This window comes from Salvelinus namaycush, chromosome 1, assembly GCF_016432855.1.
Source record: "Salvelinus namaycush isolate Seneca chromosome 1, SaNama_1.0, whole genome shotgun sequence".
NCBI lineage: Eukaryota > Metazoa > Chordata > Actinopteri > Salmoniformes > Salmonidae > Salvelinus > Salvelinus namaycush.
In genome coordinates this window covers 55,097,578-55,116,541 of record NC_052307.1, presented here as the reverse complement: position 1 = coordinate 55,116,541, position 18,964 = coordinate 55,097,578, and the positions used below count along the sequence as shown (strand labels likewise).

At 45.6% G+C, this 18,964-nt stretch overlaps 1 protein-coding gene across 1 annotated transcript in view; it reads right to left on the bottom strand.

The window, feature by feature from the left end:
* Positions 1-18,964, bottom strand: part of LOC120055896 (coiled-coil domain-containing protein 102A) — a 70,290-nt gene that overhangs the window by 41,344 nt on the left and 9,982 nt on the right. The window contains exon 2 of the mRNA XM_039003939.1: positions 1,736-2,477. Within this exon, the coding sequence (XP_038859867.1) occupies positions 1,736-2,386 (651 nt within the window). The 5' untranslated portion in view covers positions 2,387-2,477. The remainder of the gene's footprint in view (positions 1-1,735; positions 2,478-18,964) is intronic.

The window sequence follows — 18,964 nt, the reverse complement described above, 5'->3', positions numbered from 1 at the left end:
AGAATCCGGGAGAATGACCAGAAAGGAGAGAGGAAAAAGGAAGAGGGGATATATGCAATTTCATTCACTGTTAGTCTACACCTGTTGTTTACGAAGCATGTGACAAATAACATTTGATTTGATTAGATGAACCATGCAGTGGAGTCACCCCACTCTGAAACCCTGAAGTCAGCCATCACAGCTCCACTCCCAGCGAGAAGGCCGGAGAGCGACGCGGACTCCGAGACTCAAATATTTACTTTTCTTAATTAAACCCCACCAGGGAGCCAGGTTTTTTCCTAGCTCAACAGCGCCGGTACAGCAGCTATCATATTACCCCCTATCCCAATTTCCTGTCTGTAAAAATTTCATTCCCGGGACGTTTCACGGAGTAATCAAACACTGCCTTTTTTTCCTGTCTCTTCATGTCTCTGGGAGCCACACAGGGCTCCGGACCCTCTGCCAACTTCCTGTTACTGAGAGAGCTGATTCAAGAGCACAAACATCAGACAGGAGGAAAAACACAGGCTGTTACCAGTGGTGGCCAGCAGGGGGACCTAGAGGCTAATGTATGAGGTGGAGGTGAGCGGGTAGCACCGCTCCTCTCACTCAGCCCGCCACATGTGGAAGCAATCAGTGTGTCTGTGTAAGACTGAGGGAGAGAACAATGAAGGGGCAGGAAATGGGATTGTATGTGAGCATCCCCACAATGCCCAGCTCAGCTTCATGCTGCTGTTTATCCAACAGTGATTTATTACAAATGGCCAGCTGCTTGCCTAGGGAGAGCTCAGTGTGTATGTTGGCCCATGGTGAGCCACTGAGGAAGAATCTGACTGGACATTCTCCTCCAGGTTGTGTTGTATGTCTTCTCATTATTCACTTATTTTCTGTTTCCCCTTTGGCTCCAGACTGGGAAACTGAGCACGGTTATCGCCATTACCTTTCATGCCTGAAGTGAACCTCCTGCTCTGTACGGGTGTGGAAGTGTGTCTGTCGAGTGTTTCCATGGAAACAGCAAGCCCCCCATCTGTGAGTTGGCTGAAGGTCAAGTCAGATTGCTAATGACACTGATCTGCATTCACTGCTGCTCGAGCTGCATACAGCTGAACACTCCTTGCCACGATTCACGTTTCCTAAAAACAGAAACCTCATCTTGTCCAACTCTCAACGACGAGTTCCAAATAGGACTTGAATACACCTGATGAGCCAGCTCAGGGAGTTTTCTTTTCTATTTTGACTTGTGTCTAATTGACAACGGACATCCGAGGACACCAACAGCCTCAATGGCTTCCAATCACGCAAGATGACAGGCTTTTCTGTGACAGAAAGCTTGTTTCATTCCCTGTGTCTAACAGGGAATTTCCCTTCCCTTCAAAATGTCTGAGAATATGAGGCTCGTAGAAAGGGAACTGGGTTCCAATGCTGCAGTACCCAGTCTGTGCCCCCTGGGTAGAAGATAGGGTTGTGCAGGGGGATTCTATTTTAAGAAAAACAGCTACACTTCAGCAGAGCTCCCACTGAGGCACAATGCTGGAGGTTAAGCTCTGAGACATATCTGCTGCTGGCTCTTCATTAACAAGACGAAACGCTGGCCCAAATAAGTGACTGGTGCTCTATCTTCTACCAAGACCTCCGACCAACCTTCCCCTGGCTCTGATCTGTGCAAACTATTCTCTGACTGTTCTGGGTTATAGAGTACTGGAGTGTGTCTCTTACTGACATTGTTTGGTTCTAGAGTGTGTGACCATTCTCCCACCTTCTGTCTGTCAGGTTTCTCTGTGTCCACATCTCTCACTGGTTCCTGTTCTGGTGACCCGGGCCCCTCGTCCACCCTGTCCTGCTTGCTGTCCACAAGGGGCTGTGAGGAGGAGGAGGATGGGGTGGAGGAGGAGGATGGTGGTGCTGAGGGGGCGTGGGAGGGTGAGGCCTGGTCAGCACGGAGACGCAGTGCTTCCTGTCTGAGTGTCTCGTTCTCGGAGGCCAGTTCCTGCCGCTCCCGTCTTGCGCCTGTCAGCTCCTTGGTCAGGGCGTCCAGCCTCTGTCGGAGCTGCCGCACCTCGTCCCGTGCCCGGTTCCTCTCGGAGCGCACCTTGCTCCACTTCTCCCTCCAGTTGGCCGTGCAGTCCGACCACCAGCGCATGGTCTTCTCCATCTGGGCAGCTCGCGCCCTGGCCTCCTCCAGCTCCCTCAGACGCAGCTCCTCACGGCTCTCCCAGTCCCCAGACTCGCCCAGGCCAGGGGAGAGCAGCAGGGGAGGGCTGGAGCTGGGGGTGCCCCCCGTGGGGCTGGGCGTGTGGGTCAGGCTATCAGGAGAGCGGACCCTGTCCGGCCCCAGGCCCAGGCCACAGAGCAGGCCCGCCCCGGACTTAGCGGCCTCGGCCATGTGGGGGCTAGGGGTGTGGTTCATCACTGAGCCGATGATGATCCAGGAAAAAGCAGGAAACACGAGCGATGCTGTGCACTCAGGAGTGCATGGTCATCTTTACTCAGTTGGCTACCTGCAGATTCAAACACAAAACAGAGACACTGGTTAGTTGGACAGTACTAGGGCTGTTGCAGTGACTGTATTACCGCCACACCGACAGTCACGAGTCATGAAGGCAGTCAAATTCCACATGACTGTTGAGTCACTATAATTAGGCTTCTCCATGCTCTGATGCTGCTGCTGGTCATTAGTAGCCTGCCAAACTTGCTAACTGCCTGGTACTCAGCACTCTATTGTTCCTCTAATCACTCTGACATCAATGCAAATCGAATCGAACATCTAATCGAACACTTCATGAGAGCCCATGAGCTCATGTTGCGCAACATTTCTATAGGCTATGCAATTGCGGGGAAAAACAGAGTGATGGTCTCTACTAAAAAAAGGAGGATCAGCTTTCTATAGGCTAGGCCTACTATATTTATTTCTCAACTTTCCTAATATTAAGCACATTGCTTATATTTACAACAGGAGTATAGCCAACCTGGCTGGCATGAAAATAAACCATGGGGAAAAGCGTCCTCCATTTACTATTTAAGTGCATAGATGACAAGTACTTTTCCCCGCATAAGACGCCCAGCATAAGAAACAATGCCTTTTTTTTTTTTTTACTTGTTCGAATCATAGTCGCACACCTCATGCAGCCTAGCCCATAGGCCTATATGTTTTAATAAGCTTTGTATCACAACTAAAGTGGGCAAATAACTTCTTAAAATGAAACACATGAATCCGCTTTACAAGGGGTGTAGAGCCTAACTGGCATATATAAGCAGCACGTGAGTTTCAAGTTTGGGGAAGATCATTTTCATCATAAAAATGCACCTTTATAAAAAAAGCATTACATGCATAATTGCATTTGCGGCCACTTTCGATTATGGTCTTTTTTCCGCTAATGGAACATTCGCCTACTACCATGTGCGCAATGCTGCGCTTATAATGTGAAGAAATAGCCTAGTTTATCAACATTTTAAGCTAAACATTCTGATCTGTTGCTGACATTTCATAAAAAGGTTTGTATTAATTTGGGATCTATCGCATCCCACAACTGTCCCAGACTATGTTTGGAATAGTTATTTATCGCACAGAATAGAATTGGTCAACTTTTGTACTGTGGGGGATAGTAGATTGACATAGGCTAGTGCTTTTGCTGTTCGTTAAGCCTACTCATCTTGTTGGCTGACGAAAAATATCTTCAATATGCACCTCGGAATTGGATTAGGACACACGCGTACAGATTTGTACCTTGGGGATTCGAACTTGCAACCTTTCGGTTACTAGTCCAACGCTCTAACCACTAGGCTACCCTGCCACCCAAGGGTTAGGGTTGCACAGCACACACACACCGAGAAGGGCACAATGCAGCCCCGCGGGTCGCAAAAGGCATGGATTTTTTTAGGGTGCATTACGGCCACAAAGGGGATGCCGTCGTGAAATTCGAGGAATTATGAAGTGCTTGTCAAATTGTGAATGAGAGACTATTGTATGTACAGCCTGCGCAAAAAAAACAAAGCAGAGCTCATGCCTTTCAAGCAACTTTTTTCAAATCATCATTAGTCTCATCATGCAGCCTTATAATATATTAAACATCAAAACATATAGCCCAACATTTGAAAAACAACTAAAGTTACATGAATAACTATAAATTAAGCATATAGGTGTACCTGTTTCTTTGTTAACCGCTCAACACAGAAAAGCCACATGTGTGCACTCCCCCAAATCGTTTGGAGAAAATATTCATATTTTATTCAGCTTTGCTCAATTGTATTTTGAATACTATAAAATAATATAAAATAACGCCACGGAATTAGAAGCAAATCTTGTCTGCTAAATGAACTAGCGTAGCCCACAGCCATTTGGCATAGCCACATCAGGACTTAACATAAAGACAACTCAGAGTGTGCTATTCTGTTCTTCTGAAATAGACTACATTTCCTTCATTTCATGCTTCTTTAGACCTGTCTAAAATAAATAATGAACTTTTTGTGAAGTTGTAGGCTATATTACATGGATTTATTCAACTTTTGTGTGGAAGCCAGGAGATGCTAAATGTGTTCATGTTAATTAACGGTCAATTACAGTGAGACCGAAAGTTATTTGTTTGCCAATCACCAGCTGATGAAATGATTTCAATGCTCTAGTCTACTCCTATCCTATGATCATCAACTGCCACAGCAAAACAGTCTGGTCGATAAAAAAGTAACAAAGTCCAGTGTCCCTGTGGAGTTCAGAAATATGTTCTGGGACCAGTCTGCGTAGGCGAGATACAATGGGCCATCCTCTTCAAACTGTTCTGGTGCCAGTTACAGGAGGCTACAGATGAATGGTCACACGTTAGAGATTACCTAGAGCCCAGTGCATCTTGGAGAAAATTGCAAAGGTAATTTGTAAGCAGCCAATGATGAGAAACAGCGCTTCAACTAGCACCATGGCAACCCAGTAAACCCATTGACTTCAAGCATGTCCAGATTCAGACTTCGGCTTAACACCATGGCAACTTGCAGTCCCAAGACACCGATGAATCGGTTACCATAAAGGAAAGTATGCAGAAAGACAGAATTAGAATACTCTACAGATAGGTCATCACTAGCATACCACACAACCCAACAGTCCCCGGAAGGTGGGGGCCCCCCAGATAGCATTTGAATGGCATGCCATTGCAAAAATGTTTAGAATTACAGGAAACCGTTGTCAACCACATCAAGAATACATTTGCATTTGCTGACAGTGAGGGTAGATGTGACAAACAGAAAAAGAAGAGAGGATAGTGAATTTATTAAAAAATGTATTTAACTAGGCAGGTAATTTAAGAACAAATTCTTATTTACAACAACGGCCTACACGGCCAAACCCTAACGATGCTGGGCCAATTGTGCGTCACCCTATGGGACTCCCAATCACAGCCAGTTGTGATAAAGCCTGGAATCGAACCAGGGTCTGTAGTGATGCCTCTAGCGCTGTGTGAGAGAGAGAGAGAGAGAGAGAGAGAGAGAGAGAGAGAGAGAGAGAGAGAGAGAGAGAGAGAGAGATAGAGAGAGGGGGCTGGATGAGACCGTTTGAGCTGGTTTCTTGTGAGGGCAGAAACCGAATCTCAGATAATTAATTTCCGATTCCCAGAGGCAGCGACAGCATGGTTTATATATGTTTGAGAATGAGGCGAAAAGTCTGAGAGGACTTTGGTGTAAAAGGATATGAATTCTCAAATCAACACCCCAAACAAACTCTCTGGGGTGTAAAACACGAGATGTGCTTGGAGTCCAGTACAGAATCCCTTGGCTGATCACCCTCAGGGCCTGTATCTGACATGTTTACTGCAACTTAATCACACCAGACTTATAACACAGCGTGTGTGAGGGAGACTCATTTAACGGATCAATTGCATGGCTGAGCCATAATTATTTGCTCTGGCTTAAGGGAAGGTGTTTATATGCTGATGAGAGAGACTAAATATAAAAACACACCCACCGTAGGCTACTAGTGTGTGGCACACCAAACATACAAAGATGCAAATAGCGGAATAAACATAGCAATGATTCTGCAGTTATAGGCCAACACATTAGCCCCAAACACTGAGCAGCAAACTCACCAGTTCCTGTGAGTAACACATTTATGAGGAAAGCTCGTACACCATGCTTTCGCTCAAAGATCTTGTCGAAAATACCATCTCTGTCTCTGACTTTTCTCTGCCTGGTCTCTGTACAAGTGGATATCTTGAGGAATCTCAAACACAAAGGAGATGATATGAAAGACCGGGAGCAGTGCCGTCAGAGATGTATTATGTATCTATGTAACACCTTCACTGCCTGCATTATCCTTGTGATGCATATTCTCCATTTCATATTCACTAATATTTCAAGGGGGGAGCCAATGAGCAACATACACAGAGACACACACGCCGGCTCCGTCTGGACCACAAACCATCTCTGTTGTCCTCTCGCATGGAAAGGGAATGCTTTTATGGAGAGAAAAAGTGAATATATATAAGTATGTGGAAGAAGATGAGAACAGGTGAAGAGACTGATCGAGAAGATAAGACGATAAAGTGTTCAAACGAGACACAACTCTTCTTTCAGCTAACTGTGGATGTAATCTGAACTGAATCAAGTGAAGACACATACGAACCGGGACTAGTAATACAAGAGGGAGACAGAGAAAGCAAAAGAAAGAGAGTGAAAGCAGAGAGGGGGAGAGTGAGGGTTGGCGGCCCCCCTTGGGTTGTGCCGTGGCGGAGATCTTTGTGGGCTATACTCGGCCTTGTCTCAGGATGGTAAGATGGTGGTTGAAGATATCCCTCTAGTGGTGTGGGGGCTGTGCTTTGGCAAAGTGGGTGGGGTTATATCCTGCCTGTTTGGACCTGTCCGGGGGTATCATCGGATGGGGCCACAGTGTCTCCTGACCTCTCCTGTCTCAGCCTCCAGTATTTATGCTGCAGTAGTTTATGTGTCGGGGGGCTAGGGTCAGTCTGTTATATCTGGAGAATTTCGCCTGTCTTATCCGGTGTCCTGTGTGAATTTAAGTATGCTCTCTCTAATTCTCTCTTTCTCTCTTTCTCTCTCTCGGAGGACCTGAGCCCTAGGACCATGCCTCAGGACTATCTGACATGATGACTCCTTGCTGTCCCCAGTCCACCTTGCCGTGCTGCTGCTCCAGTTTCAACTGTTCTGCCTGCGGCTATGGAACCCTGACCTGTACACCGGACGTGCTACCTGTCCCAGACCTGCTGTTTTCAACTCTCTAGAGACAGCAGGAGCGGTGGAGATACTCTCAATGATCGGCTATGAAAAGCAAACTGACATTTACTCCTGAGGTTCTGACTTGTTGCACCCTCGACAACTACTGTGATTATTATTATTTGATCATGGTCATTTATGAACATTTGAACATCTTGGCCATGTTCTGTTATAATCTCCACCCGGCACAGCCAGAATAGGACTGGCCACCCCTCATAGCCTGGTTCCTCTCTAGGTTTCTTCCTTGGTTTTGGCCTTTCTAGGGAGTTTTCCTAGCCACCATGCTTCTACACCTGCATTGCTTGCTGTTTGGGGTTTTAGGCTGGGTTTCTGTACATCATTTTGATATATCAGCTGATGTAAGAAGGGCTATATAAATACATTTGATTTGATTTGAGGGAGAGAGAACGGAAAACAGAGGTTCTTGTTAAGTATGTAATCTGAACCTCATCAGACGCAGACAGGAAGGTAGAATGAGAGCAGGAAAGAGAGAAGAATGAGAAGGTAAGAGAAAGCATGAAACAGAGAGACAGAAGAAGAGTGCCGAAACCTGACTGGAAGAGATTGCATTTTGGGTATAGAGGAGATCAGAAGGGAAATGTTTGGTCTGTGTCTGGCTGGGAGAGAGAGGTTTTGAAGGCTGCAGCTGGACAAGACACCTGGGTGTTTTCGCTGTAAATCCACAGTGGTTTAGACCTAGGTCTACATGGAGGGGGCAGTACCGTATGGCTTCAATGAATCAATCAAGCACTAAGTTGCTCCTCAGTATCAGGATTGCAAAGAAGATTATCTAGAACTCCTGCGTAGGAATGGTCTATTTAGCAACTGTCTACTTTGAGTGGAAAAGGAGGTTGAACAGTCTGCTAAAATGCATTTCTTTCAAACAGACAGACATTGCACCTAAATGTGGTTTCACAAAGGAAACATGCATACATTTAAATGGAGCGCAGATGACAAAACCACAGCTACAGTACTCTATCTGTAGATGACTGTTGTCAACCACATCAAGAATACATTTGCTGATAGTGAGGGTAGACGTGACAGACAGAAAAAGAGAGGATAGTGAATTTAACTAAGCAGGTCAGAACAAATTCTTGTTTACAACGACAGCCAAACCCTAACAATGCTGGGCCAATTGAGCGCTGCCCTATGGGACTCCCAATCACAGCCAGTTGTGATACAGCCTGGAATTGAACCAGGGTCTGGTGTGATGCCCCTAGCACTGAGATGTAGGGCTTTAGACCGCTGCGCCACTCGACAGCCCTAAGAAAGAGAGAGAGCGAGAGAGAAAGAGAGAGGGGGCTGGATGAGACAGTTTGAGCTGGTTTCTTGTAAGAGCAGTAACCGAAACTCAGATCATTAATTTCCGACTCCCAGAGGCAGCGACAGCATGGTTTATCTATGTTTGAGAATGAGGCGACAGACATTGCACTTAAATGTGGTTACACAAAGGAAACATGCACACATTCAAATGGAGAGACAGCAGGCTCTTCCTGTCACCTCATTTCAAAGGTCAGGGGTGAAGAGTGTATGTGCCTGTTTCTGGAATATCACAGAGTGTGTATGGGTGCTGAGATAAATGGCGAAGCTGTTGCGTCTCGCTACATAATGATCAAAGACCCATCTCGACAATATCAAAGCCGACTGACAGACTAACATTTGTCAACATGCCAATCAAAAGTTCAAGTTGATCTTCGGACCCATCCATGACCTATAAGGTCAGCTGCTGTTCTATGAATTATTTCATTGGTTTGAATGGACTATCTGTTGTCTCCCTCTTATGGCTCCAGGGGGTATTTGTTCACCTTCCCTGATCTGAATCTTGTAGGGAAACATCAAAGTATTGGACCGGGAAGTGATCCTAATACTGAGTGACTACTGCAGACAAATACAATAAGCACAAACAAAAAGTCTAGTCAATGAACTTCAAGAGAAAAAAAGTGGGGCAAATCAATGTGGCTCTACAACGGGTGAGTGAAAAAAATTGTGCAAGAGGGAGCTGGTTTCAAAAAGACTCCAGATGGAGAGAAGAGATGGACAGAGACTGTAAACGCTGGAGCTGAGTTTTTGCATTTCAATACAATCTGCTCCAAGACAGTGGTATCATGGGTCAGCGATCCCAAAATGAAATGCCTCTATAAATAAGCCGATTACTTTGGGGAACTTCCTTTGGGAACTGGTTCCAGCTGGAGGATCCAAGCTCATGTGGGATGTGTGGAATCCAGCCGATAGCTGCAGGATACTGAGAAATTAAACACAGAAAGAGAGAGTAGAGTAGCCTTCACTGGAACCTAACACAGAGACGCACCACCACTCAAAGTAACAGAAACAAATATGAATAGATGTTTTACTATAAAGTGTGTTGCAATTTTTAATGCACTTGAAATAAAGTTGGATTCGATATATACTGTAAGACAACCATAACATTTACTGTATATGCAAATTCTATTCCATCTAGACGTGTATCTATAATAGAGGAGAGACAGGGATGTAAATTGAGAACGAGACAGTCAAAACTGCCAGTGCTATTTAGAGGATGCAGGCAGAAAATTCTAACCACATGGGAAACATGCTGTCACGGATCCCCCCCGGTACTGATGCTCATTCTGTTCACCAGTTCCGGAGGTCTACGTCACCGGCTTTCTAAGCTTCACTGAACGGGATTCATTATCATCAACCCCGGACTGTCTTATCTGATTACACACACCTGGTTCCATTAACATCAACCCCGGACTGTCTCATCTGATTACACACACCTGGTTCCATTAACATCAACCCCGGACTGTCTCATCTGATTACACACACCTGGTTCCATTATCATCAACCCCGGACTGTCTTGTCTGATTACACACACCTGGTTCCATTATCATCAACCCCGGACTGTCTTGTCTGATTACACACACCTGGTTCCATTATCATCAACCCCGGACTGTCTCGTCTGATTACACACACCTGGTTCCATTATCATCAACCCCGGACTGTCTTGTCTGATTACACACACCTGGTTCCATTATCATCAACCCCGGACTGTCTCGTCTGATTACACACACCTGGTTCCATTATCATCAACCCCGGACTGTCTCGTCTGATTACACACACCTGGTTCCATTATCATCAACCCCGGACTGTCTCGTCTGATTACACACACCTGGTTCCATTATCATCAACCCCGGACTGTCTCATCTGATTACACACACCTGGTTCCATTATCATCAACCCCGGACTGTCTCGTCTGATTACACACACCTGGTTCCATTATCATCAACCCCGGACTGTCTCGTCTAATTACACACACCTGGTTCCATTATCATCAACCCCGGACTGTCTCGTCTGATTACACACACCTGGTTCCCATTTCCCCTGATTAGTATGTTATATATGTGCCCTCTGTTCCCTCTGTCGGTTATTGTTCCCATGTCCGTTGGTCGTGTGAGTACCTATGCGTTGGTGCAGCTGTTATGCTGCGTGCTTTATATATTGTGTACTACGGGTATCGTCCCGTGTCGTTCAACAACTTTTACCCTCGCTCTTTTGTTTGGGTGCTGCCCAGTGTTTTGTAGATGTTTTTTTGGGGGTGTGTTAATACACCCCAATTGTGTATTCCTACGCCCGTCTCCAAATCCTTTATACCTGCGTGACGCATGCTCGGTTTACAGCTGTACAAGTGGAAGAGGGAAAGGAACAATATGATTAGCTGCTGCATTGCAATGCACTTTCCTGTGTTTAACAAGACACACACAGACAGTATCTTTCTATAAAAAGCACAACCGCTTTAGTTGTTACAGGCTGTATTGTGCAATGTCTAAAAAGCACATGTCCCATTTGGCTACACTCCAGCACCTCGCGGTTTTACATCTGAAACTGCCAGAGGTAAGATGGAAGTCAAACAGGATGTGTAGCCTCGGGTCTACAACCAGTGTTTTTATCTTTCTTCCATCTTGGTGAAGCGGAAAGCATTTTCTTTTGTCACTGCGCCATTCGTTTTGATCTGAAAACAAAACATGGAGCTATTAACCTGAGTGCGTGTCTCTGCATCGCTTTACAGTGCAGTGCAGAACGCCACGGGAGCAGATCTGAGATGGTAAACACAGACCGTGACGCTATCACTTTCTCTAAGTGCTTTGAGCTGTTGTGTTATTGGTGCTACTGTAGGTAAAGACAAGACTAACTGGGGCAAACACTTACAGTAAATCAGCATAGGAGGAAACAGTTCACTTCACTACATCAAGGGACCTAAAAAGTACCAAACAATAGTCTCACCGAATATATATGTAGGAATGATTACAGAACTTCTGGTTTATTTTAATCTAGCTCATGTTATTCAATGGAGAAAATCCTTGTACTGTGACTTCGGGCTCACTAACGTTAAATCCAGCACCATCAGGAAAATGGGTCATGATTTGGTCATCTTGGTCTCATGATGTTAAATCTTCCGACAGCAACAGCAGAGGGAAGCGTTTTGCAAAACGTAAGTACTAGAGACTTAAACAAGATGGCCGAACATATGAACAGTCTCTGATCAATCTTTTTTCAGTGAAGTTTGTCCAAATACTGCACACAGTGTCATAACTCATTACAATCTCTGTCTGTAGTGCCTAACTGCATTGGCAAGCAAAAAAATCTCAAAATTCTAGACAGTAAAACAACAACTCATGGATTTTAGGGCTTGTTTCCTGTTGGGGGCCTGGATAATGGAGAGGGAGGGACAGGAATTGGGATCTGAGTATCACACAGCTGGCATAGCAGTCTCCATCTTCTACATATCAATGATCTGAACAACCTGCCCTGGCTGTGACTGTGCTCTTAATAGGGTTTCCACCCAGCAGGATGAGGGGGGACAATAAGAGGGTCAGGGCATAGCTGACCAGCAGAGAGAGGGGTCTGCCGGGTTCATCTCAAATTAAAGCTTGCTTTCACTGAGGACATAAAGGTTAACACTAATGTGTGACATTTTATTAATCCCCACAAGGTCAACTGCTATATTTAGGGGGTTTAGGGTTAACGTTAGAATTAGGGTTAGGAGCTAGGGTTAGTTTTAGGGTTGAGGTTAGGTGTTGAGATTAAGGTTACGGTTGAGGTTATGGTTGGTTAGGGGTTAGGGAAAATAAGATTTTGAATGGGACTGAATTGTGTGTCCCCACAAGGTTAGTTATACAAGACTGTGTGTGTGGAGGGGGCCGGTGACTGCGGGGGAAACTGATAGAATAGAAGCTGACAGAGGTGTGAGGCTGACTGAAGAAGCTGGCCGTTTTAATCCTGTTAGCTGGCGTCAGAGCACAAGAGGGACACGGCACAGAGACGGGATGTTTCAACACGAATCAGCCATCAAATAAAGAACCATGACCTTCAGGGGCCCTAGGTGACATAAAAGTATCAGAGACGTATTTCTAACACACACACACACACACACACACACACACACACACACACACACACACACACACACACACACACACACACACACACACACACACACACACACACACACACAAATATACTAACCAGAAACCAAACCACCTGTGGCTTACACACTCTCACACATGTATTGACACATAAATAAATTATGTTCATGTACTCACTCCCAAAGATGGGTTCAGCAGAAAGAAATCCCATATTTTGTCCCTGCCTGTGAGTTTGTGTGTTTTTGAGACACTGCCCACAGACTATTTGGTTTCCGCTCTGACTCACTACAACAATATGAGAGCTGAATGGATTCCCTCGCCAACCCCTTCCCTCAGACTGGAGGTAGGCAGTGAGTAGAGGGCCAGGTGCATGGTGCTAACCATAGAAATATGACTAATTCTGTTTTTATGGTGCTAACCATGTGGAAGTGGGTGTTTAGGAGGTGCGGCAGAACTTCCCTGTGTAAATAAATGAACACCAGCATAGTGTTTCCTTCACTGGACACCAACTCCACTGTAGTGTATGTACAGTGCCTTCGGAAAGTATTCAGACCCCTCGACTTTTCCCACATTTTGTTACGTTACAGCCTTATTCTAAAATTGATTAAATAAATGTCCTCAGCAATCTACACACAATACCCCATAATGATATAGTGAAAACAGGTTTTTAGACATTTTTGCAAATGTTTTATAAATAAATAACAGAAATACCTTATTTACATAAGTATTCAGACCCTTTGCTATGAGACGTGGAATTGAGCTCAGGTGCAGCCTGTTTCCATTGATAATCCTTGAGATGTTTCTACAAGTCCACCTGTGGTAAATTCAATTGATTGGACATGATTTGGAAAGGCACACACCTGTCTATAAAAGGTCCCAGAGTTGACAGGGCACGTCAGAGCAAAAACCAAGCCATGAGCTCGAAGGAATTGTTCGTAGAGCTCTGAGACAGGATTGTGTCGAGGCACAGATCTGGGGAAGGTATACCATAACATTTCTGCAGCATTGAAGGTCACCAAGAACACAGTGGCATCCATCATTCTTAACTGGAAGTTTGGAACCACCAATAGTCTTCCTAAAGCTGTCCGCCCGGCCAAACTGAGCAATTGGGGAGAAAGGCCTTGGTCAGGGAGGTGACCAAGAACCCGATGGTCACTCTGACAGAGCTCTGGAGTTCCTCTGTGGAGACCATACGGTGAAATGGTGTTGGCAGCATATGGGGATGATTTACAGTGGCAAGGACTGTGAGACTAGTTATGATTGAGGCAAAGATGAATGGAGCATAGTACAGAGAGATCCTTGATGAAAACCTGTCCCAGAGCATTCAGGACCTCAGACTGGGGCGAAGGTTCACCTTCCAACAGAACAACAACCCTAAGCACACAGCCAAGACAACACCGGAGTGGCTTTTGGACAAGTCTCTGAATGTTCTTGAGTAGGCCAGCCAGAGCCCGGACTTGAACCCGATCGAACATCTCTGGAGAGACCTGAAAATAGCTGTGCAGTGACGCTCCCCATCCAATCTGGCAGAGCTTGAGAGGATCTGCAGAGAAGAATGGAAGAAACTCCCCAAATACAGGTGTGCCAAGCTTGTAGCGCCATACCCAAGAAGACTCAAGGCTGTAATCGCGGCCAAAGGTGCTTCAACAAAGTACTGAGTAAAGGGTCTGAGTACTTACGTAAATGTGATATTTCATTATTACATTTTTTTAAATTAGCAAACATTTCTAAAAACCTGTTTTTGCTTTGTCATTATGGGGTAATGTGTGTGGATTGATGAGGGGGAAAAAAATATTTAATACATTTTAGAAAAAGGCTGTAACCTAACAAAATGTGGAAAAAGTCAATGGGTCTGAATACTTTCCGAAGGCACTATATTGTTCGCTCAGAATGTACCGACCTTGCCGATAATGAGTCTCAGTAGAGTTTAAGAATGAAGTATTTAATGGCGATCAGGAATTTCCTGCAGTCTCCCTCTGATGTGTCTAATCTTATGTGATTTATATTTAATTTGTTAGAAAACGTGTCATACACCATTCATTAAAAACCCAATCAGTTGCGCCTCAGTCACCCTGGAGGATATTTGTTTTATTTATTTAACTAGGCAAGTAAGTTAAGAACAAATTCTTATTTACAATGACGGCCTACCCCGGCCAAATCCTAACGACACTGGGTCAATTGTGCGCCGCCCTATGGGACTCCCAATCACGGCCGGTTGGGATACAGCCCAGGATCGAACCAGGGTCTGTAGCGACGCCTCTAGCACTGAGATGCAGTGCCTTAGTCCAGCTGCGCCACTCGGGAGCCCCAAAAGAAGATTCAAGAGAATTACACCAAAGCTGTTCATACCATTTACGTGTCAGCCAAAGGTAAACCCAGAGAGGGAATCTTAATCTGCAGGAAAACTGCTGTGTCTTGGAAGTTTCTCTTCAGGTTGACACTAGGGGGCAATAGGAGGTGATGTGCAGTGCCACCCTGCAGCTAGCCTGAATACATGAATGACTAAACAGCAGCAGCCAGCTAATTAACACTGGAGCTGATCATGCTAATGACACAGCATCACAGCACCTGGCCACAGGGCTCTGCTCTACCGCCTACAGGGATTACATCACGTTGTCTCCATTGCTAACAATAACCAAGGATCTGAGGGGGAGAAGCTAGCTGCCTCCAGGCTACGTTGATCTTGCAGTGTTGTCATCCCGTTCAGCAAGTCTGACAAATAATTAATGAAGAGAAGCAGAGCTGTCTTTAACTCAATATACAATATGTTAACCGTAATCTCCCCCTTCCCTTTCAATCATTTACTTACATGTGTAGTTCTCTCCTCCCTATGACCAGGGCTGTCTTCCTGAAGGGCAGAGTTATTCTGAGCTCGAGTTTGTGGTCAGGTGGTCATTTCCCTGTCCTGAATCTTCCTCACTACACTTTATCATCCTGTCACTGTACAGGACATAGCGCCTGTGGACACCTGGCATCACCGCTTTAACAGAGTTACAACAGCTTCCCAACAGTCACATCTGGCACCATTACAAGGACACACAGTGGACTGTAAGATAGAGGGTTGAGGAAGAAGAGGGGTGGTAAACAGTGAGGAAATGGTAAAGCAATAAAAGACTGGAAAGCTTAAAGAAAAGCTTGGGCTGAGGGTCAAAATAGCATGGGGTGACGGGTCAGTGCAAAATGCAAACGCTGAACCCTGTGTGCTTGATTAAACGCCTTCTATGGATTGTATGACGACACGTGGATCATTGTTAACTTGCCGCGTTAAATATGTTGTACAGTATGAATCACTGGTGCCTCGCAATGGGAAACATATGTGAAGGATAATATATGACGTGAATAACGATGTGCATTGCCTTAACTCCCTCGAGCTATGGAAAGGGATTTTTGCAAAGACACAAAGATGGAGAACTGGAGAGAAGTAGAATTGCCAGTATTCACATTCGCAGACCGTGAAGCCTGGCACGCCGAGACTTGTGAAGGAAATGGACAGCTTCAGTGGCTGGATAGACCATGTGGTTACTGAGATCCGAGTGACGGAAGAGCGACGGCCTTGATAAGGAATAGGGAAAGATGTGGTGAGTGAGAGACATTTCAGTCAGATAATTAGGGAGGGAGAAGAGCAGACCATGTGAGGCAGTAGCTGAGGGAGAGGCGGAGAAGAGGAGGGAGGAGGCCTTTGACAGGGCAGCTGACTCAGCCGTAGATGGGGGGGAGTGTAACAGGCTTTTCAGAGGGCAGCAGATGGGAGAGTAGAGGCCTCTATTGATGGGGTTCCCCCTCTGGATATAAAAACATACAGGTCATTTAAAGCTCAGAGTCACCCTGTCCTTCCGCCATCCACCATGCAGGCACAAACACACTCATTTGATTTACTACCGGCCCCACTACCCATTAGAGAGGAGAGGCAGATGAGAGATGGGAGTTTAGGTGAAAGGAGAGCAGGGGAATGAATAGGAGATGTCACGGCTGTGTAAGTATGAGGGTGTACCATGGAGGAATGTGTGAATGAGTGTGTGACTCATCGTGTGAACGCTTGTGGTAACGTGTGTTGGGTTGGAGTGCAGAGCGAATGTTCACTTCCTTTCACTACCTGTTCCGACACTATGGGCTCTTATGGAAATCCTTTTGTGTGTACAAAATGTGGGTGTAAGGCGTGTGTTTTGTGTGCGTGTAGTTGAATGACCCGACACGTTCTCTCTTTTGCTGAAACTAAATGAAGCTTGTTTGGCATCCCAATGAACACGCTGTAAAAGTTGTTCACCAATGGGCCACGGCTCTGTGGCTCTTTTGTTCTGGGGGAAGTTTGGGCAGCAGCAGAGGGGAAATGGCCACAGCCATGTAACCCATGAAAGAGACCCAGGAGCTATGGAGCAAAACAGACAGGGTTGACTTAGATTGTTTACAATCTTGTTTGCACTTGTTGTCTCTCAAATTCATCGTTACAGTTGTTTGTTAGCTAGTTAGCAGTTTTTTTGCCATATAAGCATAGACGTGACATGAGTCAAAACACCTCAAAGCATCAAGAACAAGATAATACTGACTGAAACGAGCCACTTACGATTCCCCACATGGCAGTTTTTTGCCATTGTTGCTCGGTATCTGGCCATCCAGAACAACAACACACGGCCTTCTGCCCCATTGAAGCGTGTACATCGTTTTCTCAGCTAAGGATTGGTTACCACACACGTATACATGCCTGCATAAACAAATGCATGCAACACAACACACATATTGAACATTTTTTGAAGGCTTCACTGATATGTAATAATAATTTGGTATACATATATTTGTCTTATTTCACACGTACAAGAATGTATTACACACGTGTGAATTGGAAATGTGTATTTTGTGTATCCCAACTCCCCCTGAGACACCCTTGGAGAGTGGGGTCACAGCCAGCCACACCCTGGAGCAATTAGGGCTACATGCCTTGCTCCAGGGCACAGCGGCAGATTTTATACCTTATCGGCTCAGCGATTCAAAGTAGCGACCTTTCGGTTACTGGCCTAACGCTCTAGGCTACCTTGCGGCGGTGTTGTTGCAATGATGTGCTGTGTTCAGCATAGTGACCTTGCTCTGTCTCAGAGTTGTCTCTACCTGTGTATTGCTGACTGAGTGTCCAGAGTCTAAAGCACCTCTGCATCACATTGTGGTGCAGTATCAAATAGCCATCATTTATTCAGCAGCCAGCCCAGAGCCCAGGCAGGCCAGGAAGTGATGGAGGGCTGGAGAGATACTGTTTGACTCCATGTTTCACTGCCTGCTCTCTGCAGCTTGGTGAGAGTATATATCTTTCAACCCTGTGTTACAGCTCCTAAGCCAAGAGTAGATCACATCTGACTGCAGGGCATGAGCTTCAAAGCGTGAAACAAATGAATTCATTTTGATGGGCAATTTCTGCATAAACGTTAAGGTTAGGGTTAAGTTTAGGCATTAACTTCGAAATCTTAAGGTTAGGCATTCTGCCTCTGATTCAAAGGTTGCCAGTTCGAATCCAGCAATAGAAAGTTGTTTTTTAGATTGTTGTATTAAGCCTATCCCAAACATTAACCCTTACCTTAAGGTTAGGCATTAACTCGGAATGGTTAAGGTAAGGGTTAATGTTAGGGATAGGCTTAAAACAAAAAATGTAAAAACGACTTTCTATCACTGGATTTGAACTTGGTACCTTCGGGTCCTATGCTTCACCATTCCCGTCCACAACACCCTAGCCAAACTGAAACCTACTTGAAGGTAACGGTGCTCACTGTTGCACCTAGTGCCCAGTTTCCACATCATCTCCCGACGTCCTCAGACATGGATGGACGTCGAATACTGACATGGCTGGTTTGGACGCAGTACAAACCCGGATTTATCGCTCCGCATTAGGGGGGGTCAAACTTTCTGGGATTAGGGGGTAGAGAGGGAGGGGCAAATCACCCATACAAACTCCAACAGAAACACATAAAGTTGGTTGTAAAGGCCATCTGGTGCGTTGTTGGGTTATTTCCTTGCTGGAGCAGAGTGACACAAGGCTCAGACCTGTCCTGTGGGCCGGGGGATGAGACGACTTAACCCCCCTTACAGGCATCTCCTACATGCACTGCAATGACCCAAGCAGGATTAGGAAGTTTGTTTGAACGAAGCTGGGGGTGTAGGGAGAAGACACCCGTCACAGTAGGTTGTCAGGAGGTGCATAAGAAACGATTCCAATATAGCCACTATCCCTCCGTTTAGTCAGTTTCTCCTCTCTTCTACCATCACCTCATTCCCTCTCCTTGTCCACTCGTACCTCTCCTCTATTCTTCCCACTATCTTCCCCTTCCTCCGCCTGCCTCTCTGCTGTCACTACTGGGGCTACAGTGGTTAGAGCAGATTCTGATTGACAGAGT